At 49.0% G+C, this 25,464-nt stretch overlaps 2 protein-coding genes across 4 annotated transcripts in view; both read left to right on the top strand.

The window, feature by feature from the left end:
* COL27A1 (collagen type XXVII alpha 1 chain) overlaps nucleotides 1-18,757 on the top strand; it is a 143,236-nt gene extending 124,479 nt beyond the window's left edge. For 2 of the 3 annotated variants that reach the window (XM_036393982.1, XM_036393984.1), the window contains 20 exons: nucleotides 2,443-2,499; nucleotides 2,658-2,711; nucleotides 3,623-3,676; nucleotides 5,015-5,068; nucleotides 7,001-7,054; nucleotides 7,130-7,237; nucleotides 7,594-7,701; nucleotides 9,538-9,645; nucleotides 11,870-11,923; nucleotides 12,500-12,562; nucleotides 12,985-13,038; nucleotides 13,680-13,715; nucleotides 14,402-14,419; nucleotides 14,795-14,830; nucleotides 15,142-15,168; nucleotides 15,384-15,449; nucleotides 15,842-16,010; nucleotides 16,172-16,281; nucleotides 17,009-17,227; nucleotides 18,322-18,757. In XM_036393982.1, coding sequence (XP_036249875.1) covers nucleotides 2,443-2,499; nucleotides 2,658-2,711; nucleotides 3,623-3,676; nucleotides 5,015-5,068; nucleotides 7,001-7,054; nucleotides 7,130-7,237; nucleotides 7,594-7,701; nucleotides 9,538-9,645; nucleotides 11,870-11,923; nucleotides 12,500-12,562; nucleotides 12,985-13,038; nucleotides 13,680-13,715; nucleotides 14,402-14,419; nucleotides 14,795-14,830; nucleotides 15,142-15,168; nucleotides 15,384-15,449; nucleotides 15,842-16,010; nucleotides 16,172-16,281; nucleotides 17,009-17,227; nucleotides 18,322-18,468 — 1,596 coding nt within the window. In that variant the 3' untranslated portion in view covers nucleotides 18,469-18,757. The remainder of the gene's footprint in view (nucleotides 1-2,442; nucleotides 2,500-2,657; nucleotides 2,712-3,622; nucleotides 3,677-5,014; nucleotides 5,069-7,000; nucleotides 7,055-7,129; nucleotides 7,238-7,593; nucleotides 7,702-9,537; nucleotides 9,646-11,869; nucleotides 11,924-12,499; nucleotides 12,563-12,984; nucleotides 13,039-13,679; nucleotides 13,716-14,401; nucleotides 14,420-14,794; nucleotides 14,831-15,141; nucleotides 15,169-15,383; nucleotides 15,450-15,841; nucleotides 16,011-16,171; nucleotides 16,282-17,008; nucleotides 17,228-18,321) is intronic. The other variant, XM_036393983.1, reaches the window with a different exon arrangement.
* A 3,538-nt stretch (nucleotides 18,758-22,295) lies between these two features.
* LOC118693526 (alpha-1-acid glycoprotein 1-like) lies at nucleotides 22,296-25,275 on the top strand. The gene is made up of 6 exons (XM_036394180.1): nucleotides 22,296-22,406; nucleotides 23,036-23,178; nucleotides 23,389-23,459; nucleotides 23,759-23,896; nucleotides 24,104-24,204; nucleotides 25,072-25,275. The coding sequence occupies exons 1-6, from the start codon at nucleotides 22,296-22,298 to the stop codon at nucleotides 25,123-25,125; spliced, it is 618 nt and encodes a 205-aa protein (XP_036250073.1). The 3' UTR covers nucleotides 25,126-25,275.
* The last annotated feature ends 189 nt before the right edge of the window (nucleotides 25,276-25,464 follow it).

The raw sequence follows: 25,464 nt of genomic DNA on the forward strand, positions 1-25,464 counted from the left end.
AGGCCTGATGAAGCCACCAAAGCGTTCAATGCACCCTGCTAGGAGCAGTGAGCTCTGTTAATGACCGCTGGCAGCTGGATCTCCTCACTCATGTTCTCCTGGAAGGCCAGTGGGTCTTGCTGGAGAGCAGAAGGAGAAGATGCTGAACTAGGAGAGCACAAACCATGCACTGAGCGTCCAGCACCCCTTCCTGCAGCATCCAGGTGCTCCACAAAACCTTGCATCTAAGTTTTCCTATCCACCGTCCCTCGTCTCCCAAGAGCTGCCTGGATCCCAGCCTGAGGACAGACAGATTCCTTCCCTCCAGACATCTGTAACCTCTCACAGGAGTGTGAACGCAAAAATGGAAGCCTGAAAGTGAGAAATAAAGAGAAAATGGAAATGGGACCGTGAGCACTCCGTGAGTTTTAAGTGACATGGTGGATGGAGCCGTGCTGAAGGAGGAGGATGCAATGGTGGGGAAGGTCTTCCCTTTCTCAGAGAAGAAGGCTGGGGAGAGGCACTGCTGTGGAATCCTGCTCCCTTGTGCCATCCCAGCCAGCCACTCCACCACATTTCATGCATTTGCAGCTCCTCAAAGAGGCCTTGCTCAGAGCAGACGCCTGCTCTTGGCAGCTGCTTAAAGCAGTCCAGATGGGATCCTTTTAAAAATTACAAACTGGTGTATCTCACTTTGGGACAGGAGCCAACAACAACAAGCCTTCCCTTCTTCGCCATGCATTTTCCATTTGTATCCTAACATGTTTACTTTGCTGCCCTTTTACTCTAACTTTTTTTCACTGCAACTTTCTGAAGAATGAGCACAGACCTTTCATCTCCCTCTCAAGCAGCTGAGGCACCAGGAAGCTCTGGAGGAGCTCAGTTTCACAGTCCTAGAGCTGACCAGGCTGCAGGATTTTCTCAGGCAGGAGACAGAGAACAAGGTGGGGATCAGCCTCAAGGGGAAACAAAGCCACAATGGGGAGAAAATCCCTGAGTCTTGATGCTCTTCAAGGGTCCCCAGAGCTAGGAGCTTTCTCTGAGTTCATCACACTCATCTCAGGTCCCAAATGGCAAAGGTGAGCACATCCTGCTTGGAAGAAGCAATCAGTGCTAAGACTTCTGCATAGCAACAGACACACTGGGATGATTTCTTTTCCCTGAGAGTTGAGAAATGGTGGCTTTGTTTCCCTTCTAGGCAACATTCCTTAGATAGTGGCTGGAAGGCAAACCAGTTGCCAGGTATTTTGCTGCTGCTGGCTTCCAGCAGCAAGTTCAGTAGCACTGGAAACTGTTGGCAGAGCCTGTGAGGGTTTGCTTCCTCTCCTCTCCCTCTCCCTCTCCTCTCCTCATTTCTCTCAGAGGCAGGCAGGCTCACCAAGAAATTTCCTTACTATCAGCAGCTGCAACTCCAACAGGAGAGTAGCCCAAAGAGAAGGTCAAAGAGAGCTGTAACTACACCAGAAAGGGCTGGTGGGTGCAACCACTGAGAACTACACAAGTCTGTGAAAAACTTGGCTCTGCAATCTGCTGAGATTTGTATGGTCAAGGCTTCTTGGAGCACCCAAGCACCTCCACTGTGCCAGAACCTCCCAAAATGCACCAAAGGAGCTCTGAGACGTTCATCCTAAGGAGCCAAAGTGCCAGAGACTGCAATGGAGTAGTGAAAAACTGGAGGAGCTGGAATGTTGCATTCTTCCATGGGGAGCTGAGAAACAGCCATCTCTGAGCTGGGCTCCAGAGAAAACAGGACACCGTGACCCTGAGTGACTTTCACAACAGAATTTAAAAGGATAGTGTCTCTGTTAAGTCTTAAGGGATCTCTCTGTGGATGTTTTGGAGAGACCTCAGCCATAAATAAGCCGGGTGATGTTATCTGCCAGCCAAACCATGAGCTCTGAGCTCGTGCTGTGGAGCATCCCAGCGAGGAGAGGGGTGTGTGAGAGCATCCCAGCAAAGAGAGGGGGGTGTGAGAGGCTGTCTCACCTGGCTGATTGTAAAACAAGCCCACAATGGTGGCACACAACCCAGGAGCCCATCCAGACCAGCCCTGCTCCCAGGACAGCCCAGGCAGCACTCAGTGAGAGCGGGGAAATGCTTGATTAAAGAGTTTGGTTGAACTGTCAGCAATAAAACTCAGAGGCACAGAGCTATTTCCCATGTTGTTGTAATTACATCCTGCTTGCTGAGTTTTAGGAGTTGTTGAAAATAACCCTTTGCACCTGGTTACTTAAGGAGGAGAGTTAGAGCAGGGAAAAACAACCAGCAGAAATCAGGAAAGCAATGTGGAGAGTCAGTGAAACAAACAACACAAAAAATTGTTTAGTCTTCCTTTGGATGAAAAGGGAGTAAATTCAACAGAGGCTTTGACTTCCCATGATATGGAAGGACTGGATTGGGTCTGTACAGACACATCTGCTCTAAAATCTGCTGTTTATATTCATACTAACATTTTACTCACAGGGACAACAAGGTGATGACGGGAAGGTAGAAGGCCCTCAGGGACCACCTGGAGACAGAGTAAGATGTTAAATCCCTTCTCTAATCAACCCTGGAGTGATTCTGGAGGGTGGATTAGCTGGGTTGCTGCCTTACTTGTAGAACATGCACAAGCCACTGAGATATTGCAGATGGCAGCTTGTTTACACCCACCTCAAGTCTTTGTTGTGCTCTTGTAGGGCCCTGTTGGTGACAGAGGTGACCGAGGGGAGCCTGGAGACACTGGTTATCCTGTGAGTCTTATTCCAAATGCATGATTGAAAAATGTCTGCCTTGGGGAAGTGCTCCCAGTCCACATCAGCCCACAGCACTGCAGTCCCAGTTCATAACCTGCTGCTGTCCCTGGTCAGCTGCTGCACACGGCTGTGATTCAGACAAGGAGCAATTCTTTACCTAAAGCAGTAAAAACATTGCTGAAGGCAAGAAAGTCAGCACCTCACCCTGCCTGCACCTGCTGAGTGAGGCTAAAAGAAAGAGCAGGACCATTTGGGCACAGTTCTCTGTGATTGTCAAGCAGACATCCTAGACAAGATGTGTGCATGGCACTCCATGTCACTGCTGGACAAATTCAGAGACTGATGTGCCCATGGCTGTAGATTCTTCCATGGGAAGATCTGTGAACTTTAAGATTTGGAGAGTTCTAAAATCTTTGCGAGATTTCCCTCAAAAACAAAACCAGGGCTATGAAATATCCTGCTGTGCTCCTTATTCCCTCTTTGCAGGACATTTTCAGCTGATTGGGGCTGATCTGCAAAGGCTCCATGAATTAAGTGTTACCTCCATTCAAAAGCACCTGGTCAGAGTGACCCATTACAGTAATTAGAAGATTTTTAATTCATCAGAGTAACAGTGCTGCTGCCTTATTTTCTAGGACAGCTGTCTCCAACTGCTCCCTTCCATTAGTGCTGTGTGTATTTTGGGATGCATTAGAACACCTTCTTTGCTGCTTAGCTGGTGCTGAGCAGTTCCTCTTTCCAAAGCACATCCACAGGATTTGGGCACTCCCCACAACTTCCCCATTTCTGTATCAGCAGAATGCAGACACATGTGCCTTCTTCTGCCCCTTAAATCACATTACATTCATTTTTCTTTCTCATTGCCACAAAAGAACAAAGGCATGTTCCCTCTCTGTTTTTTATTTAAGGGTCAGGAAGGGCTTGATGGAGAAAGAGGAAAACCTGGGCAGCAAGGCTCACCGGTAAGAGATGCTGCTTTATTGCGAGGTACCCAGTGCCCCAGGCACAGGAGAAACAGGGAGGTGGGAAGGGCTGCAGTGGGAGTGTGTGGGGAGCTGTGAAATGTGGCCATTTCCATCAGCCAGGCCTATGGAATGGGGATTTTGAGCCACATTTGAGACTGATAAATGGGTGACGAAACAGGGAGCACTCCCAGTGCCTGTTTCCAAAATCATCCTTTCTGAATTGTCTTTGAGGAAATAGAAATCTTAGGAGATGGTGGTGAGAGATGACAATGGAAGGGTTTGCTTGGAAATGATCCATTTGATGTGCTGCTGGTGAGGTGAAACCATATTATTCCACTTGCAAGGTGTTTCCTCTCAAACTACTGAAGGACTTTGTGAAAGGCTAAATTAAATCCAAACTCCAGGGAAGGACTTTTTATTCCCTTGTTACATACAGTAGCATCTGATCTTTATATGTGGCAATTGCAACTGTGAGTGCAGCAGCACATTAAATGTAGTTTGTATTGGGAAATAAAGTTGAATCAATTCCCACTCTTTGTAAGGATGTTGGGAAGAACAACAGATTCTATTTTGGGTTTTAAATGGTAGTGCTCTGTTATATGGCCCAGAAATGAGTAGAGCTGCTGCATTCCCCAGTGGATGTAGTTTATTTGGGGGTTGGTAGCCCCTCAGATGACTCAGATGGATTGTCTTTAGTAAAGATCCATTGGAAACGTGGCTGAAAAACAGGCTGAAAAAGGACAGCTCTGCTGGGAGTCCTTCCTTACCATTTATTTGATGTTAGTGCAGAAATTGCCATTGACACAAATAGCAAAAAACCCAACCCTGGCTGGCCAGGAGAAAAGACTGAGATGGGTGTGATGGGGAAGAGAGCAGTGAAACACCCTCCCTGCTTTACCCCATAGGCAGCTTTCCAACACCTGACCCCCAGGTGAAACCAAGGCAAGGGCTGCAGTGCTCAGGAGGGAGGTGGCACCAGCAGTCACTGTGTAAATTGCTCATTGTGCACACAATTTCTGCACACAGGCTCCTTCCTGCTCACCTCCCAGCTCTCCAGGCACCATCTGGAATGTGGTGAATGATTTCCACAAATACAGGCACCACCCAAGCGAGGGGCAGAGTTGCTTCTTCTCCAGTTGACACCCTGTTAATGCTCTCTGGAGACAGCTCCTTGCTCCTTTTTCCCCTAGGGCCTGTCTGAGTGCAGGCAGTTTCCCTGAATTGGTTCCATACAGTCAGTGTTATTAGGGCACAAAAAATGCTGTTCTTTGTACTTCATGCAAGATGCTGCCAGAAGAGAATTTTAAGCAGATTTTTCTTGTTTATGTTTTGTAGGGGGATCCTGGATCACCAGGCAAGCCAGGAGCAAAGGGATCCAAAGGTGATGTGGTAGGTTTCAGCAGGGTGGATTTACAGTGTCCCAATTTAAAGACTTAAAGAAAATCTCTAATTAAGAAGACTCTCATGGTTTTGCCCAGCATGTGGGATTTTTTTAACCTATGCTCTATGCCTGGAAAGGCTGTGGAGATCCTTGTGGGAGGGCTGTAAACATTTGGGTGTCCAAGCCCAGAGGTTTGTTGGCTTTGTGGAGCTGGAGAAGATCAAGATCTGTTGCAGCCCCAGCATGATGGTGACTCTTGGGCAGGTCTTTAGTCCCTGCCATGGCTGTGTCTCTTTCCTGTGCCCTCTTTGTGCTGTGTGACCGTGTTCACAGGGGTCTGAGGATGAGGGAAGAGATGAGGATCTGACTCCATGTTTCAGAAGGCTTGATTTATTATTTTATGATATATATATTACATTAACTATACTAAAAGAATAGAAGAAAGGATTTCATCAGAAGGCTGGCTAAGAATAGAATAGCAAAGAGTGATAACAAAGGTTTGTGGCTCGGCTCTCTGTCTGAGCCAGCTGGGCTGTGATTGGCCATTAATTACAAACATCCAACATGGGCCAATCCCAGATGCACCTGTTGCATTACACAGCAGCAGATAACCATTGGTTACATTTTGTTCCTGAGGCCTCTCAGCTTCTCAGGAGGAAAAATCCCAAGGAAAGGATTTTTCATAAAAGATGTCTGCGACAGTGCTGTCTCCAGCCACAGCTGGCTCCTCCATCCCCAAGGAGGGCTCAGCCAGGCAAGAGTCTGTCCCTTCGCCTTGAACCATAAACTTTTCTGGCTTGGAACCTTCTGGGTTTAGAGTCCTTTTATCCATGGAGTTGTTTCTTGGAACAATCCCTCTTAACTTCTTGTCCTTTATTGAGCAAGGGAACCCAGGGCACATGGGTCCTCCAGGGTTCACTGGGGTACTCCACACCCACTCCTACCTCCACATCTGGCTGTTATGACAGCTTGCTAATTATTCTCACAGACCAGGGGCTTTATTTGCTAAAACATAAGTATGTGACCTCAATACTCAGCAAATTCCTCCTCTCTCTTGGCAGATGTCAGGGTTTTTTATCTGACCCTGCTGGGGGTAATACCAGAAGATAGTTTTAGGTCTTCTTGGCAAGAAGTGTACCAGGTGATAAGAGAAATAAATTCTGCCCATTGATGCATAATCTGGAACTGTCTTTGGGTCTAATGAATAGCAGGGGAAGCACCCCCAGGAATATTTCTTTAATGTAGCTGGCCAGCCTGGTCCTCTGCAGATGGAGAAACAATGTACAGAAAATGAATTCTTCAATTTAAAAGTGCTTTAGTACATGACCTCACTAAGAGAGCCCTGGTGAAGGTGACGAGGCTGAGTTTTCCATTCTTTCTGCACAAATTAATCCTTTTTACAGCTAATAAACCTCAGGGGTATTTATTTTCTGCCTTTATTCACAAAGCAGCATTGCAAATTTCAGACAGAAGACACCCTTTTTAATTTCCACTAGCTCTCCAAAACAGAGTTACTCCTCAGAGAGAAGCCCCCCCTGAACCCCTCCAGAGAACTCTCTGGGTCCTGGGTTTGCTGTCAATGAACTGATGGAGGACTGAGGTTTTTAGCATCTTGTTCTAATGTTTGCCAGTGTACCAAATCCTCCCTCGAGTTCATCCTGCTTTTTTTGTCCTCATCTGCTCTGTATTAGGAAAAATGCAGGTCCTTGCCTTCTAGCTATTCATTCCTGCCCTAGAACTCTCAAGACGTACGAAGAATCACTTGTAATAAAAGCAAATAGCAGTTCATTCCCCAGCACCAGAGCAACTGACTTTATAAATGTCCCTTTTATAAAACTCTTTCCAGTCATTATCCAAAAGCACACCCTGAAGTCACAGTCCCAAGTGGAGCTGTGCTAGAACTGCTGCAATTTTAGATGTCTCTCTTTTTTTACTTGCAGGGTCAAAAAGGAAAGCAAGGAGCACAGGGCAGTGCAGGGAGCAGGGGCTCACCGGTAGGTGAAAATTCAGATTTCTGCCCCAGGAAATGCTGTCTGGGAGCTCCTTCTCTAATACCTTTGTGATTTTAGGGCATCCTTGGGCTACCAGGTCCTCGAGGAGTGGTGGGAAGGCAGGGGCAAGAGGGTGCCCCTGGAGTGGATGGAGTGCCTGGGAAGGACGGCGTGCCTGGGATGCTGGTAAGCTTCAACTGCAGCCTTGGACAGCAAACACAGCCTTGGAGCTGCAAAACTGCAAGGTAGCACAGGACAAATGAGGTGATCCAGCTATGGATATTCCAGTTTACGTGCACCCAGCGGAGATCTTCACATATCACTTGCACACTGAGGCAGCAGCTGCCTCTGCATGACCAGATCTGTGAATAAAGTGGGGTTTGTAGCCTGACAGACACTCACAGGCACACAACTCTGTCCAGCCCTGCAAACCTGGCCCCCTCTTGCTGACAGCAGAATCCCACCACTCCCCTGGCCCCCCAGAAGCTGTGCAGAAGGGGAAAGGGTTTTGTTTCATAACCTCCTGTGTGTTTCTTTCCCAGGGAGAGCAGGGAGATGATGGGGAGGAAGGTGTGACTGGGATGTCAGGCAAGAGAGGGAACCCCGGCGTGCCAGGACTGCCAGGGGCCCAGGGACCACCAGGATTCAAGGTGAGTTTCTGACTGCCTCAGATGCTGCTGTGAGTGATCCAGTCTGTGACCCTGATGCCTCTGAGCTTGAGCTCTCCAAGGTCTAATATAGTCTCAGCTCCTGCTGCCATCTCTCACTTAGCCAGAGGCTCTGCAGATCTTTCTTCCATCCATCCATCCCTCATCCATCATCCATCCATCCATCCATCCATCCATCCATCCATCCATCCATCCATCCATCCATGATCTATCCCTCATCCATCCATCCATCCATCCATCCATCCATCCATCCATCCATCCATCCATCATCCATCCATCCATCCATCATCCATCCATCCATCATCCATCCATCCATCATCTATCCATAATCCATCCATCCATCCATCATCCATCCATCCATCCATCCATCCATCCATCCATCCATCCATCCATCCATCCATCATCCATCCATCCATCATCCATCCATCCATCATCTATCCATCATCCATCCATCCATCCCTCCATCCATCCATCCCTCCATCCATCCATCCATCCATCCATCCATCCATCCATCCATCCATCCATCCATCCATCCATCATCCATCCATCCATGCATCCATCCATCCCTCCATCCATTTTCCTGATGTACACAGCAGCTGAATGTCCCAGAGACCTTTCCTCCCTTACCAAAGGAGCTCAGGAGCCTGCAGACACATTACAAACACTTGAGTGTTTTATCATGAGAAACCTGGCTAGGAAAAACATGGACATGTTCCAGAGGAACTACAGCCAGCTGTAGGATATCCAGAATGGACAATTCCATGGGAGATTCAGGTGTTCTACTGCTCTGCAAGACCTGAACTGCTGGAGGGAAATTTCTGCTGCTTTGTTTTTAGCATATTTACTGGTTAGAATGACTGGAGCCAGTATGGGCTTGGACATCACTCTGGGTGGAAGCAGGGACAACCTGCTTTTGTGACCTTGGGGTTTTTCCTGGTCCTTGCCCTGATCCAGGCTCACCACAGGATCTAAACTGGACCCACAGCAATTCAGTCATTTGTAGAAAGACTCTGTAAATAGGAAAACTCTGTAAATAGGAAAACTCTGTAAATAGGAAGACTCCAGCTGGGTTTGGAGAGGCTCTGGGATCTGATTTAAATTAGGGCTCCATAGCCCTTGATCTGTCACTTGCTGCCCTCCAGCTGCCTTGGGCAGTACAACAGGAGGTGTCTGAGACTGTGTCCTTGTCACACACTCTCACCCTGCCTCTAGGGGAATTTGTTGCCCCTTTTCTGGCTGTTCCACCGTCCAAGGCTCCCCCCTGCCTTTGCTCCTCTCTCCCAGCCCGCCCCAGACTGAGCAGCTGGAGCTTGTGCTGCTCCTGGAATTTGGCAAGGGGAGCAAAGGGTGGTGCTGGGTGGCAGAAGGCCCTCTCTGGGTTGAAGTTGTAGGGTTAACACAGGGGGAAATGTTGGCTTTGCAGCCTCTGGATTGGAGTCCTGCTCTTGGCATGCCTTCAGCATTTTCCATGAATTAATCACCAATTGCCAGCCTGCTGGGGGAAGAGATTATGGGAAACTGCAGGGCAGAGAGAGAATGTAGGAAGTGCAAAGAGAAGACATTTGCTGCCCTTTCTGTCCCCATGCAGGTGGGACAGCTCTGCTGAGCTCCTGCTCTGGGGGCAGCCCAGAAGGGAACACAGCCATGCCCACCCTGGTCCCACCCTGAGCATCCTGCCCCAGCAGACCTGGGGCATCCCCTGATGGAGCCACATTCCTCATCCCATCTCTGCCAGCCTTCCATCTATGGCTTTCCCAGCTGAGTGCTGTTATATTTAGCTCCCCTCCTTTGGAATTACTTGAATTCTGTTCTCTTTAGGGTGAAAGAGGATTGCCTGGACAGAGTGGCCAAGCAGGGAAGCGAGGATCACCGGGAGGAACAGGCCTTCCAGGGAGCCCTGGGGACCCAGGAGCCAAAGGACAGCAGGTTAGTGGTGCTGGAGCCAAAGGACAGCAGGTTAGTGGTGCTGGAGCCAAAGGACAGCAGGTTGGTGTGGTGGGGCTGAGCAGAGCTGAGCCCTGCAGGAGAGGATGCAGATCCAGCCTGGGACAGCACAGTGATCCCAGGGAGGGGCTGCACAGGGGAGCCCATATCCAGCTGGAGCATCACTCTGGGAGAGGGATTAGGACTGATATTGTCAGGAAAATTAATCCACAAACACCAGAGGTTTATGTCCAAAAAGGAGACAGAGGAGTCCTTTTACTTTATTTTAATAAAGAGAGAGGCCATGGGGCATTCCCCTGGGATCTCTCAGATTTTTGGAGGATGCAGCCTCCTTTTTATCCCAATTTCCCAGCCACATTTCCCTTCTCTCTTTCCCCATTGGCTGAGGTACTTGAGATGTACAGACTTCCCAAAACACCTGATACCAAAGATTTCCCTCTAATGTATAACCCTCCCTTTTCATTTTTAATTCTTATGGACATTAGGGGTTTTTCTTCCCCATCGTTTCTTTCATCTTTCAATGTATAATTTCATTTATCAGCAAACCTAAAGCTTATTTGTAAAAGCAAATATCTTTTTCCATTCATCAATCAGTTATTCCCTTCCCATTGCTCCTTTTATTTCCCAGTGCTGGTTTCATCTACCAACAGATCCACAGTTTGTTTGTAAAGACAAATCCACTATTCCTCTCAATATGAAACAAGGCACAGAATGAACCCAAACTACCTCAATAAAGTGCACTTTTTTGGCTGTTTTATATAAAAGCTTGTGCTAACAGTTTTCAGGCTGAAAGGCAGTGACCAACACCACCATATATCATTTTGTCATCGGTCATAGATCAATCTCACAGATTATTTTGTCTCTGTGACACAAGTGACACATTCTTTTGCCCCATATTGTCACTGCCTGATTTGCTACAGGAACAGTGACCTTGTGTCCCTTTGGCTGAGATGACTCCATGACATTTAAACCCTTCTGACTTTCCGTGTGCTTTTGCCTGAAATTCCTCTACAAAGAAGCCTTGGTTGATTTTCCTCATGCAGGAAAGACCCCAGTCCCCTGTTAATAGCAATTTTTCCTTTCCAGGACCCAGAAATGGGCAATTAAATCAATTTGAATCCTTGGAAAGTTTCTTACACTCCACCAAGTCCAACCAAGCCCCTTCTTGCCAAGCAGTTTCTCACTCTCATGGCCTTTTTCAAGGGAAAGCTTCCTAAGAGTGAGGTTTCTAGGCTGATGCTGGAACAGCTGTGCAACAAAGGGAGTGGAAGCCCCATCACTTGGGTCATTCCCAAACCATTGTATTACACCCCAAAAAGCACAGGATGGGTGAGACAGTCCTGCCAAAAGGCCAAACAAGCCTTATCTGTCTCTGATGTTCCTAACACTGGAAAAGAATCATCTGGTGGAGGTTTCTGGCCCCTTTCTTTTTTTTAAATATTGAATCATCTTGAATTTTGACATCTGAGAAGCCCAAAAATATCAAAGGATGACCATCTCCAGCATGGTGAAAGGAGGATGTTTACATAAGGACGTGCTACCCAGGGTGGATTTTTTATTCTCAGAGTACATGCTATGTGCTGATTCAAGCTTGATGGTCTTTCAACTATTTTATTATTATTTTTCTAACAAAATTGAGGGAAAATCCCTGCAGAGTTGAATAGGAAAAGAATTAGGGATATGCATGGTTTTCCTGGGCTTGAGTGGGAGGTGATATTGTAAGAACATGCACTTTTTTAACAGCTTGAATGAGCATAGTTTAAAATCACAGTTTGAATTAGTAGGTCAGTCCAGTTTGTATTAGAAATAAAAGAGGAGCTTGTTTTAAAGAACTTTGAGGCTGTTATTTTGCAGCATGAAATTCCAAGATCAATCTCAGAGTAGCTGCTCTGCATCCTGCTAATGCTGGGCCAAGCCAGAGAAGCATCCACTAGGAATAGTGTAGGTCTGCCTCCCATTTTGGGGGCAGAAAGGTGGCATTGGTGAGCTCTAAGGGATCAGGTGAGTTGCTTCAAGCCTGATGTTTGTGCAGCTCCTCCTCCAGGTGTTTTTCATTCTTCTTTCTCATCAGTCCTGCTTAAACTGAGGGATGCTCGCAGATTTCTCTGCCTCTGGAGCTGCTGAACTCTGGGTGCATCTCTGAGTGAGATCTGCAGCCAGCAGTGTGAATTTATTGCTGTCCTTTGTTCTTGTCTTGGCTGTGCAGGGTGACTTTGGTGAGGCAGGATTCCCAGGGATTGCAGGACTCTTTGGGCCAAAGGTAAGAGGCTGCTGGGGACCAGCTGCTTTTCTACTCTCACTTTACTGGGGACAGGTCATGCCACACTTGTCATGCCACACTTGTTGCACTGCTAGCAGCTCTACAGGAATTGTGGAAGTTGAATTTTGATCCAAATTTCTTTAGTTTATGACTCTTCATTTGTTAAGTGAGTGTGTGCTCACACATGCTTTGTTGGAGAAAAAGGGCTGTCCTAGAGATTCTGTGGCTGTTTCCCCCCTTTCTGACATTTGTATTTCCAGCATCAACCATCAGCCTGCACCTGAGACACCAATGTGCATCCCTAACTCTGAGAGCCTTGGCTTGAAATTCAGACTCATTTTATCACCATATCATTTCCCTGGTGAAGAGGAAGTTGTTTTCTGTCAAAAGTAAAAGCCTTGCAAAACAGGAGTGGGGAAAGAATTTACAACAAATTGGATCTTCCCTGTCCCATGGACAAGAGGCAGCAGCCCTGGCCTTAGAGCAGAGCTCTAAGCAAGGGCACAAACACAGGGTTTGGTTAATTAGTGGCAGTATTTAGTAGTAGTTACCTCACATCTCATTTTTTGCTCACAGGGCCCCCCAGGAGACCTTGGGTTCAAAGGCATTCAGGGACCACGTGGGCCACCAGGTCTCATGGTGAGTGCTTCTCCAGTTTGTGGCTTTGGGAGGATTTTTCCCCCTTCACCCCCATTCTGTGAGGCTCCAGGGGCTGTGGGGAGCCCAGTGCTCAAGGCCATGGCAGCACCTCTGAGCCCCACAGCTGCAGGTGACCTCCCCTGCACAGGGTTTAGAGACAGCCACGCTGCCCAGAGCACTCCAGCCATGCTGAAATCCTTTATTGCTGGAATTTCTGAGGTTTAACAAGGCTCATGAAAACCACACTGTGAGGACTTGTCTCTTTGGAAATGGTTTTTTATTCCAGATACAGCAAAACCACCACCAAGAAAAGAAAAAGGAAAAAAAAAAAAAACCAAAGATTTGGAGTTTTCACTGAATCTGCCCTAGTGGAAATGACTGTCAGGTCCCACCTGGTGGCTCACAGGTCTTTTCTTTCCTAGGGAAAAGAAGGAATTATTGGTCCTCTGGGCATTCAGGGTCCCACAGGAAGCCCTGTAAGTACCCACACTTCTTTCCTGCCTGTACTTTTTAGAGGAGTTTAAATGCATGACATCCAAGATGTTTGAGGCCAGCACAGGTAACCCCCAAATCCTGCTGTAACCAGGAAAATAAAATGGGTTTAAGATCAGCAGTTTCAGAAAAGTGCAGGCTTAGTCTCTGGCTGCATAGACAATTTCTGGGAGATTATTAGCTGAGAAGTGAGGAGCAGCAATGCAGAAGTGCAAGGTTTTCAATAGACTGGAAGACAAGAATGTTATTGCAGATTACCCAAAGAACTTGGTCTGGGAAACACATTTAAATAAACTTTTTTTTTTAAATGTATTAAACTGGGAACCATTTGATTTTGGGAAGTGTTGAAAATCCTTGCCTGCCCTAAAATGCCAAAGGCCCTGAACACAGATGGAGATCAGGTCAGTGCTTTGTGAAAACACAAGAGCTTGGTCCAGAGGCTGCAGAGATAAAAACCAGTCAGATGAGCTCAGACATTTCCAAAGCAGCTAGCAATGGCATTTCTTGCCTTGGGATGGAGAGGCCAATATGACAACCCAAGCTGATGAGTTAGAGATGAGTCCTTGCCAGGAGCTTCTGGGGCAGCCTGTGCCTGGTCAGTGACAGCACCTCCTGTCCTTTGCAGGGCCCCAAGGGAGACAAAGGCAGCCGTGGGGACATGGTAAGTGCTGCTCCCACCTCTGGGTGCTCCTCAGAGAGGCTCTGAACAGCCAAGAGTCACTCTGGGCTCTGCTGTGACCATCAGGCTCCCACGAGGGCAAGACACTGCTCACAGATGTGCACACACATCCACACCCCTCTGCTGGTAAAATTTCCATTTCCTTAACCCAGCAACACCACCCCTTGCTGTCCACAGCTGTGGGATCTCCTGCCCTTGCCTTGGTGTCACTGACATCTTTTATGGAAAATCCTTTCCTTGGGATTTTTCCTCCTGAGAAGCTGAGAGCCTCAGGAACAAAATGTAACCAATGGTTATCTGCTGCTGGGGAATGCAACAGGTGCATCTGGGATTGGTCTCATGTGGTTGTTTCTAATTAATGGCCAATCACAGCCCAGCTGGCTCGGACAGAGAGTCTGAGACAGAGCCTTTGTTATCATTCTTTTCCTAGCCAGCCTTCTGAGGAGAACCTTTTCTTCTATTCTTTTAGTATTGTTTTAATGTAATATATATCATAAAATAATAAATCAAGTCTTCTGAAATATGGAGTCAGATCCTCATCTCTTCCCTCATCCTAAGACCCCTGTGAACACCATCACCCCTTGGGAACAGCACATGGGTGTACAGGGAGGTTTTGGGTTAGTAATGAGCATTTTCTGACAGCTTCTGCACTTTTCTTTCCCCTGCAGGGTCTTCAAGGTCCAAGGGTAAGTATTTGACATTCCTTTTTCTGACTGATAACTTGTATTTAAATAAAACAGTTGCTTTTAGCAAGTGTAAAGCTGCAGGGTGGGTAATTGCACTCCTGGAATGGGATGAGTGCCTGGGAATGGGGCATTAGTGACAACTGAGGAGCTGAAAGGGCTGGGAACAAGGGATGCAGCAGGCATGGACCAGGTGTAGACAGATGTACCCAGAGCAGGGACAAAATGGGGTCACCCCCTCTCTTTTGAAGGCTCTGAGGGACAGGCTGCTGTGGGGTGCCAAAAATCCAGCTGGAAACAGATTCCTGCTGGTGAAAACCATGAGAAATGGAAATAAAACTGGAGATATTTCACTAACTGATGCCACTCTGTCTTTAGGGTCCTCCAGGCCCACGAGGACACCCTGGCCCTCCGGTAGGTATCTGGGGGAAGCGTTCATGACTGAACCAAGCTGAAATGATTGCCATGACGCTCTCCAGAGGGGCTGCTCCCTCACTGGAAATTATGGCTTAGCCCCATTCCTCACATGCAAAACCATGTGTGTGAATGGACCAGTGCTTCTTGTGCTTTGGTCCAAACCATCCCCAAGAGTTTTATAGAGACAGCATTGTTGCCTCTCTCACTCCTCTGCACTGAGGGGGATTTCAAAGGCCACGGCTGAATATCTGTGCAGCAGTGACTGACCAGCCTCCTGCCTGATGCCCCTTTTCTCCTCTGATTTCCAGGGACCACCAGGAGTTCCAGCCTCATTTGTAAGTTGCCATTCTCTGTATGTTTGTTTGCAATGATGATCTCAAGCCCTGCAGAGCCGAGGTGCTGCTGGGACCTTGCAGACACACACAGCAGGAGAGGCTCTGTCAGCAGAGCAGTGCTCCAGCTGCAGCCTTAGGTTGAGAAGTGTTTTCTTGCATCAGGGCATGCTCAGCTTCTAACAGTCTCAGTTTCCATCTTTTTCACACCACACCAGCAGCAAGATGGCTTTGGGGCAGCTTTCCAGACCCTGATTGACTCCAACACCGCGCTCAAGAGAGAGGTACGAGGGCATTTTTGTCTTTGCTTGGGCTGGAGACTGGGAATGGGCCCATCAGTGCTTTCTGTGTGTGCAGAAGGTTGATACAGAGCCCTGATTTGTAACTGTTCTAGTGGAATATCTGGAATTTATGCAGGCAAAGGTCCAATTAAAGGATATCATTCTGTTGTGCCACTGATTTGTGAAGCTGCAGACCTCCTGACTTTGCCATTGTGACTTTGCCAGTATTTCAGCAATGTCCTGTTTGGGACAATCCAAGGCCTGTGGCTCACTGGCCCCAAGCCACCACAGCCTGTCTTTGACCACTGATTTTTCTCAAAATGATGTAGAAACCCTTGTGGTCACAGCCCTCAGTGCCCCCAGGGCACCCCTGACTTGCCTTTTTTTCTCTCCAGGGTTACCAACACCCAGACCTTCTCATGCTGGACCATGGAGGGGAGATCTTTAAGACTCTACACTACCTCAGCAACCTCATTCAGAGCATCAAAAGACCCCTGGGAACCAAGGAGAACCCTGCACGCATCTGCCGGGACCTCATGAACTGTGAACAGAAGATGACTGATGGTAGGAGGCCCCAAATGTGCAAAGGCTGCATCCCCCTCCACAGGGCTGTTTCACACACTCCCCTTCCCTGGGACCAGTCACCAAGAAACCAAAACTGTGCTTTAGTCATTCTCAGAAAAGGTGAAGTGTCCCTGTTAATCCCAAATCCTGCATTTCCTCAGGTACCTACTGGATTGACCCAAACCTTGGCTGCTCCTCAGACACCATCCAGGTCACCTGTAACTTCACCAACGGTGGCCAGACGTGTCTCAGCCCTGTCACTGTCTCCAAGGTAGGCACAGCCCAGCCCCAGAGCAGCATTTCCCACTGATAAATATTTACACAGCCTGTGTTGTCCCAGGACACTGGACAGTGAGCACAAGGACACAGCACACAGTTTGGGGGAGCATGAGGGTGATGCTCAGAACTGCTCTCAGGAGTTAAAAAATACACCCAAGGCTCAAGACAAAGCCCTGTGTTCCTGTGGTGTTTAATGAACCCATAGTCTTAACATGACCAGTAATTTCACAAACATGCTGCTCCCAAATCCTTTATTGACCTGACTTATGTTTGGGTCACTCTTGCATTTTGTTTTCTGCCACCTGGAGAAGTGAGGTCAGCCTAAATACACAAGTTGCCAGTGAAGTTATTGCTATGGGATTTTTGTTGAGGAAGTACCTGTACTAAAAATACAAATAGCAATATCTGGGCTCGTTTGCAGATGAACTGGAACCTGATTTGCAAGTGTATTGAGTTTGAAGTTTACATTCTTTTCCTCCTGCTTAAGGAACCTTCCAGTTTGTTCTGCAAAGCAAAGGACCTGCTTTGCAGAACAAACTAGAAAGTTTTGTGTCATAAAAACAGTATGGGCATCTGGTCCTCATGTCCATACTGACATCAGATCCAGCTCTGCAGAATGAAGCAGAGGACAGGGACCCCCTTTGCTCCCCACCTTTGCTAACCCTGCTCCCCTCAGCCCCTCTGCAGGGTGTCCCCATGACCTCTCTGTCACCTTCCAGCTGGATTTCGACATCGGGAGGGTCCAGATGAACTTCCTGAGGCTGCTGAGCTCGGAGGTGGTGCAGCACATCACCATCCACTGCCTGAACACCTCAGTGTGGAGGGAGGGCTCCTCCGACAGCCCCTCGGAGCGCGCCCTGCGCTTCAGGGCCTGGAACGGGCAGGTGTTCCAGGCCACCGGGCAGCTCAGGCCAGAAGTGGCAGCTGATGATTGCAAGGTATGTTGCTGTGAGAGAGGGAAAAAATGAGCGGAGAGAAATGCCAGAGCCTGTCACTGTCACATTTTCTGAAAAATCCCTTTGCCATGGTTTCTTCTCCTGGGAGGATGAGAAGCCTCAGAGAAAAAAAAAAAAACATTATTTCATTTGCTTCTCCTGTTTTGCTGCTTTGGAATGTGGCTGGAGATTGTTTACCAGCAGGTGCATGTTTGATTGGTTTCATGTGAATTGTTTTTACTTAATGACCAATCGCCATCAGCTGTGTTGGACTCTGAGGAGTCAGTGACGAGTTTTTCATGATCATTCTTGTTAAGCCTTCTGTCTGTATCCTTTCAGAATAGAATAGAATAGAACAATAAATTAGCCTTCTAAGAACATGGAGTCAGATTCACTCATCTCTCACCTCGGCCTGGGGACCCCTGCAAGTACCACAAGAGCCCACTCTGGGGCTCCAGTAACACCTGTGCTGTTTATCCTACAAGGGAGAAGGGTCAGGTTTACTGTTAATTTTCCAGTTCAGGAAGCTATGCCGCTCCTCTGAAGCAGATAGCCTTCAAATAGAAAGCAAAAGATGAATTTTTGAAGTTACTTGTCATGGATAGCAGCAGTTAAATGGCAGAAGGGGGAATGGCTCCCCGTGGATGGTGACCCTGGCTCTGGTCTGGTGCCACACAGAGTCAGGAGATGCAGGGCTGCATTCAGGCTCACAGCATTAGGAGTTTGTCTTGGTGGTACCACCCAAGCTCAGTTTTACCTTTCTACCTTTTCAATGCAAATCTGACAAATGAACCCTTGGTAGAACTCCCATTCCCCATCTTCAATTTGTTTCAGAACAGAGGAGGCCTACAATTGTCTTATGTTCCTAAAAGCTATTTATAAAGTTTCTATATTCTTCATTATAAACCCAGCTAACCAAACATTGTGTTGACAAGCAATCAATTATTAGTTAACTACTAACTCTTACTCATACTAACTCTACAAGGCCTACCCATTTATTTTAATCAACTCCAATAAAGCTTATCTCAAACCTTAAGGAATTTAGAGACTTGAGAGGAGCTGAGATTTCAGTTAATGTCTCGCCCCTCCCCGTGCAGATCAAGGATGGACGCTGGCACAGGACCCTCTTTTCCTTCCGGACCCAGGACCCTCAGCAGCTGCCAATTGTCAGCATCCAGAACCTGCCCCCCTCCCAGCCAGGACAGCAGTATCACCTCGAGGTTGGCCCCGTCTGCTTCCTCTGAACCAAGCTGTGGGACCAGGCTCTGAGCTCCAACCCCACCCTGGCCTGTCCTCACAGGGGCTCTCTCTGCCCCTCTCTGCAGCAGGGACAGCTGGGCTGTGCCTTTTGGGCCAACTCCTGCTCCAGCCTTGGCTCGAGGTCTCCAAGAGCCCATGATCTACTGAACTCAGCCAGTTGTTGAAAAAGGAGGAGGAACAAGGACGTGGGGGAAGCAGGCATCAGTCAGGAGTGAGCAGTGCAAAGGGATCAGGGGGCTGGGTGTTGTGGTTCCACACACACAAAGCTTTTTCCATGACCAAAGAAAACATTGAGACAAACCTCAAGCGCCTTGCAGCGCATGGGGTTTTTTTGTTCTTTTCCCCCCCTATCCACCCACCCACCCATTTTTGTCTGGTTCCTGAGTTACCAAATGTTCTTTCCATTGGAAAAAAAAAAATTATTAAAAAAAAAAAAATAGAGCTTCCCTCTCAGAGCTTGTTGCCTTCTGGACAGCCACGAGCTGCATCAGGTCTCCCAGGCGGAGCTGCAAGTTGAATCTGGCTGCTCTGTGTACAGGAAGCATTTTGATGTGCAATATTAGAAGAAACAAAATATATATATTATATTATTTAAAGCAAAAAGAAAAAGGAAAAAAAAAAAAAAGGAAAAAAAAAAAAAGCCAAGTTCCTCCTTCCATGAGTTTAATCAAGACTCCCTCTCAAGGTGTGGTGTTGGAATAGGGGAGAGTCAGGAAGCAAAGAAGGGGGAATGGAAAGAGGAGAGGGGAAGAGACTGGTGCTAAAATAGAGAGAGGGAATGGGCTCATCTGATTTGTTTCTACCTCTCACTGTGAAATCTCTGGTGCTCTTAAAAAAGTGTGTTATTTTATATATATGACTTTATTTAAGGTTGTGAAGGTGCTACAATGTCTTGCCACAGACCCAAAAATAAAAGCCCCATAGAATCATCTCTCTGGGAAGAGAGCAGATTATGTTCTACAGTTAAATCAGAGAAACAGCCACCTTAAAAGGGATCCTTCAGTGGCCATGGGTGTCAATAACACAACTCACACCACAGCCAACATCACTTACGGGATAATTTACAAGCAAATTTGGTTTTTTTGTTCATCAGCACTTCACTGCTTTGGGAGGGGAGTGAGGGACACAGCTCATCTGGAAGTGTTGAGCCTCAGAGAGCTCCTTTGGAGTTGGTTGGGTTGGGCTGTACTGAGTTGCCCACAGGACTCCCTGGACTAAGCTCACGTTCAAACCCAGCTCTGAACTCTTCCCTCGGCCCCTCTGTCAAGACTGACATGATGGTACCTTGTTTCAGAACCCAGCCAAGCTTGCAAGGGTTTTGTTCTGTTAAGTTTTGTAGAAATTTAGTCTCTATATGTAAATTTGGAGGAATTTTTTTTAAAGAGGATAATTATGGTAATCTTTAATTCTATATAAGGAATAATATTGATGTAATCAGAGCTGTACTGTATCAGAAACTCTTCAGTGCCTGTTTGGAGTTTTCATGTCTCATACGGACTATGGATTTTATTTTTTTGAGGGGAAAAAAATTATCTGTGAGTCTCTCTTTGTGTATTTTTTTTTTTGTTGCTGTTGTTTTTTGTCACTACTGCCTGCTGGTTGGTTCCCAATCACCATCAGAAAAGGTTAACAGGATCTGTCCCTAATACCTCGCCCTCCATGCAGCCCCTGCCAGAAATACCTCATCCCCAGGCCAGAATCACCACCACCCATCACTCACTGCCCCCCTGCAACCCCCCATACTCCAGATCCCTCCATTTCTCATCCCATGCCATTGGTTTTGTGTTTTCTCAAGGCTGCAGTTACCATTTGTTCTCCTTAAAGCTTTTTTTTTTTTCTCCTTTTCTTTTTCCTTTTTTTTTTAACTTTAAATAAATATTTAAAACTGAGGCAATGGAACAGGACTGCAATTGTTTGGTTTTTTTTGTTTTCTTCATAAGAAACTAGGTGGGCAAGAGGTGCAGAAACACCCCATTTCCCAGGGGTTTCCCTAAATGATCTGAGGAGCCAAACCCACACCCCAAACCTTCCTGTGATGCCAAATGCACAAAATTGGGATCCCCTTGGCTCCCAACTGCTGTGACACATCCCTGTCCCTATGTACCCATCCTGCCACCGTGCTGGGGAGCAAGAGTAGGGGGGAAAGAAGAAAAGGGAAGGAAAAAGGGAGGAAAGGGGGGGGGAATAAAGGGGGGAAAGGAAAGGGAAAGGAAAGGGGAAAGGAAAGGGGAAAGGAAAGGGGAAAGGAAAGGGGAAAGGAAAGGGGAAAGGAAAGGGGAAAGGAAAGGGGAAAGGAAAGGGGAAAGGAAAGGGGAAAGGAAAGGGGAAAGGAAAGGGGAAAGGAAAGGGGAAAGGAAAGGGGAAAGGAAAGGGGAAAGGAAAGGGGAAAGGAAAGGGGAAAGGAAAGGGGAAAGGAAAGGGGAAAGGAAAGGGGAAAGGAAAGGGGAAAGGAAAGGGGAAAGGAAAGGGGAAAGGAAAGGGGAAAGGAAAGGGGAAAGGAAAGGGGAAAGGAAAGGGGAAAGGAAAGGGGAAAGGAAAGGGGAAAGGAAAGGGGAAAGGAAAGGGGAAAGGAAAGGGGAAAGGAAAGGGGAAAGGAAAGGGGAAAGGAAAGGGGAAAGGAAAGGGGAAAGGAAAGGGGAAAGGAAAGGGGAAAGGAAAGGAAAGGAAAGGAAAGGAAAGGAAAAAGGAAAAAGGAAAAAGGAAAAAGAAGAAAAAAGAAAAAAGAAAAAAGAAAAAAGAAAAAAGAAAAAAGAAAAAAGAAAGAAAAAAGAAAAAAGTTGGGGTGGGGGAAAGGACGAGGGGGAAAACTAAGGGAGAGAAAAGGGGAAAGACGAGGGCAACAGCAGGGGGAGGGGGCAAAAAAAAGCGAGCAGCAAATGGAAAGAAGGAAGCAAAAGGAAAACAAAACTGGTTTTTGGGGGTCAAAAAGCAGCAGAGCTGCCTTGGCCGGGGCAGATTGCGACAGCGGGAAGGGGCAGAGCCGCGTCTGCCCGGCCCCGCTCGGCCCTTCCCGGCACCGCCAGAGCCCGGCTGGTGATTGGCGATTGTCCCCTCCCCGAGCACCGAGCGGCTGATGAGGGCAGAAGGGTGAAGGCAAATCTGTTTAATTAATTAATTAATTAATTAATCACCACGCTCGATTATGATGCCAACATTAGAGGAGCTGCACGGCGCTGTTAGACAGGGAGATGCTGCATTTAAAGAAGTTGTAATTTATGGTTTTTAAAAGGTCTGAGCCCAATTTATGGTTTTAAAAGGTCAGAGCCCACTGCACTGATGGGTTCCCTGCCTCTTGGCCACGGCCCCCACCCCATGGACTCCCCCAAGGAACCCCCCATGGCCCCTGCCCTACACGGGCACACCTGAGCCCTTGTGCAAGCCCCATGTGCCACCAGGTGAGTGTGGAACAAAGCTCCCAGAGCTGCCAGCCATCTCCATCAGGGTTTCTTTGCCCTGGGGGGGAATGCCATGTCCTGCTGCCCTCAGTGTCCCCGAGGTCTCCAAACACACCTGAGGCTGCTGAGCGCTTTGCCAGGCACCCACAAAATTAATTGCAGTTTCTGAGAACAAAAGCCTGCACTGGGGAAGCATGAGGTTGGAGCAAGAGGGGGGTGTTTCCTCCTTTTGTGCTGGAGAAATCCAAGATTTTGCAAGTTGGATTTCCTCCACCTGCTGTTGCTTCATGCCTGAGCAAACAGCCCAGCAGCGGAACAGGGACGCCGGTGCTGGGGATGTCCGGCCTTGCTGCAGCCCTATATAAGGGACAGAGCTGAGCTGGCAGAGCAGGAGCATCCTCCTGGACAGCCAGGAGATGTTGGCCACCCTCGCCCTCCTCCTGGGGCTGCCCCTGGCCCTGGCCAGCGAGCCCCAGAGCTGCACCTCGCTCGTCCCCATCACCTTCAACAGCACCACCATCCCTCAGGTAAGCCCTGCCTCAGCCAAGGCACCATCCTCTCCTTTCCTGTCAGCCCCCAGCCCTTATGGACACAGGAGGAGGTCATGGGAGAACCATTGGCAGCTCAGTGTTTAGCTCATTGCCTGTCCATGCTTGTTTTCCTAAAAAAGATCCCGGCTGCTGCACAGAGAAGGGGTGAAGCCTTGAGCTCTGCACCCATCATCTCATGACCAGGCACTTCTGGGGGGTTCCTGCTTCCATCTCCCAGCAAACCAGGCTGGGCAGCACCATCCCAATGCCTCACCACTCTATTTTAAGTCCTTCAAGTGGTGGTGGCTCAGGTCACGGGTCTCCATCCGCAAACCCTTCACTGCATAAACAGAATTTAATCCCTCGGGAGCTTTTAATGGGAGGAAAGCAATGACAGCCTGGCCTGGAGCAGGAGAAACAGCATTGCAGAAAGAACTGGCCATGCTGAGAGCTGGAGCAGTGCCTTAACAGGAAGGGGACAAAGCCCAGGGACCCCTACCCAGGGCAGTGGCTACACCTGCTCCTGGCCTGGGACATCAGACACAGCCTCTGCTCTCCCTCACGGGGTGCCTGGGGGTGAGCCTGGCACAGCCTCTCCAACTCCCCCTCTCTGCTCCCCTCTGCAGCTCCTGGGACAGTGGTTCTACATCGCTGGTGCCTCCAGGTACCCCCCTCACCTGGCAGAGCTGAGAGCGGTGACATTTGAGGCTTTTTCCTTCTCTCCTGGCAGCCACAAGGACGAGCTCAACATCACTGAAATCATAAGGATGTAAGGACAGGGATCCATGCCCTGATCTGGCTCCCCCATCCCCAGGGGCATTTCCAACCTCTGGGCTGAGACACCCCACAAATTCAGGGCTGGAGAGCAGCTGTGCCACATTTAGGGAAGCTCTGCAGCCCTGCTCATGTTCCAAGTCCCTCAGGTTTGGCTGGGGCAAGCTGGGGGGTGTTTGCTCCCTCTGACCTCTCTGCCCCACAGGAATGAGACCTGTGTGGTGAGGAACTTCAGCAAGATCCAGGTCTTCCACGAGAACTCCACCCTGGTGCATGGTAAAGCTCCACTGGGATGGGATGGGATAATGGGGTGGGGATGGATAATGGGGTGGGATAATGGGGTGGGATAATGGGGGACTCAGCCAGCCCTTGAACCCTCCTGCTTCTCCCCCCCCCCCCAGTATGTGACACCCTGAGCCTTTTGCACCTAAAATCGTGTCTGGAGGTGGAGAAAAAAAATTTCTTCCACCACACAGCACATCTATGGCAGCACTGTGGGACCAGAGTGGCCCCCACTGAGATGAGTGGCAAGGATGGAAGCAGATGAGGCTCAGCATGGGGTGGATCCTGACCAGTGGGGAAATCTGACTGTCTCCATCTCTCCCAGTTGATGATAACGGGGGTGGCTTCCATGGCCAGACTGATCCAAAGTGACAAAGACCTGCTGATCCTGAACCACATCAACATTGACTCCCCAAATCTGAGTCTCTCAGGTGAGCAGATGCTTCCCCAGGGACAGATCAAGGGGCATGGACATCTCCAGTGCTCACAAGCAGGGCAATAAACCCCTTTTCCTCTTGTACAGAGAGGGGAAAGATGAGGGCAGGCAGTGAGCTCCCCATCTGCACTGCAGGGATCACCCAGGAGCAAAGCAACACTAAAACTCCATTTCCTTCCCTCCCTTTCCATTTCTCTGACAGCAAGGACACCCAACGTGAGCAAGGAGCACTTGGAGGAGTTCAAAGCCCACCTGCAGTGCCTGGGCTTCACTGAGCAGGAGGTGTTCTACGCTTCCACAGAGGTACAAACCCCTCCTGGGCCGGGTGAGCCCCAGGCCAGGCTCTGTTCCCAGCTGGGATGGGGCTCTGGGGGGATGTGAGTTTAGACCCCCCAGCACAGCTTCCCCTGCTGTGCATCCCCACTCCCCCTCAGGCCCCTGCCCCAGCCATTCCTGGGCTTGGGGTGAGCCCCAGGAGCTGATCTCTCCTCTGTCCCAGGAGCTGCTCTCTTCTCTCCCCCAGGAGCTCATCTCTGCTCTCCCCCAGGAGCTCATCTCTCCTCTCTCCCAGAGCTGATCTCTCCTCTCCCCCAGGAGCTCATCTCTCCTCTCCCCCAGGAGCTGCTCTCTCCTCTGTCCCAGAGCTCATCTCTGCTCTGTCCCAGGAGCTCATCTCTGCTCTCCCCCAGGAGCTCATCTCTGCTCTCCCCCAGGAGCTCATCTCTGCTCTGTCCCAGGAGCTCATCTCTGCTCTCCCCCAGGAGCTCATCTCTCCTCTCCCCCAGGAGCTCATCTCTCCTCTCCCCCAGGAGCTGCTCTCTCCTCTGTCCCAGAGCTCATCTCTGCTCTGTCCCAGGAGCTCATCTCTGCTCTCCCCCAGGAGCTGCTCTCTCCTCTCTCCCAGGAGCTGCTCTCTGCTCTCCCCCAGGAGCTGCTCTCTCCTCTCTCCCAGGAGCTGCTCTCTGCTCTCCCCCAGGAGCTCATCTCTCCTCTCCCCCAGGAGCTGCTCTCTCCTCTGTCCCAGGAGCTGCTCTCTGCTCTCCCCCAGGAGCTCATCTCTGCTCTGTCCCAGGAGCTCATCTCTCCTCTCCCCCAGGAGCTCATCTCTCCTCTCCCCCAGGAGCTCATCTCTCCTCTGTCCCAGCAGCTCATCTCTCCTCTCTCCCCCAGCACGCCTGTCCCCTGCCTGGGGATGAAGACAATGCAGATCCTCAGCTGGGGTAACCCCATGGACCGGGTCAGCTGCTCCATCCTCATCCTCCTCCAGGCTCAGCACAGCCTCAGAACCTCTTATCCTATTTTTCCTGTCCATGTTTTGGTTTTCACCCAGTTTCACTGTTCTCAGCTGAGCCCAAAATAAACTCCTGTGTTTCACCCACTGGCTGTTCCTGCTCCATCTCCTCTGGGACACCCTCCTGCCTGCCCTGCCCATGGTGCTGCATCTCCAAACCCACCCAGGGCTGTGAAATGCTCCAGACAAAACCCAGCCAGGGCCAAGCGTGGCAGTGGGCACAGAGGCACAGCCCTCATGCCAGCTCTGGGGTGGCAGGGGACCCTCCCAGC

This window comes from Molothrus ater, chromosome 20 (assembly GCF_012460135.2).
Source record: "Molothrus ater isolate BHLD 08-10-18 breed brown headed cowbird chromosome 20, BPBGC_Mater_1.1, whole genome shotgun sequence".
Taxonomy (NCBI): Eukaryota; Metazoa; Chordata; class Aves; order Passeriformes; family Icteridae; genus Molothrus; species Molothrus ater.

Coding starts and splice junctions, on each gene's coding strand:
- LOC118693526 (XM_036394180.1), top strand. CDS start 22,296: ATGTTGGCCACCCTCGCCCTCCTCCTGGGGCTGCCCCTGGCCCTGGCC. Junction 23,897..24,103: donor CCCAAATCTGAGTCTCTCAG/GTGAGCAGATGC, acceptor TTTCTCTGACAG/CAAGGACACCCAACGTGAGC. Junction 24,205..25,071: donor TGTTCTACGCTTCCACAGAG/GTACAAACCCCT, acceptor TCTCTCCCCCAG/CACGCCTGTCCCCTGCCTGG.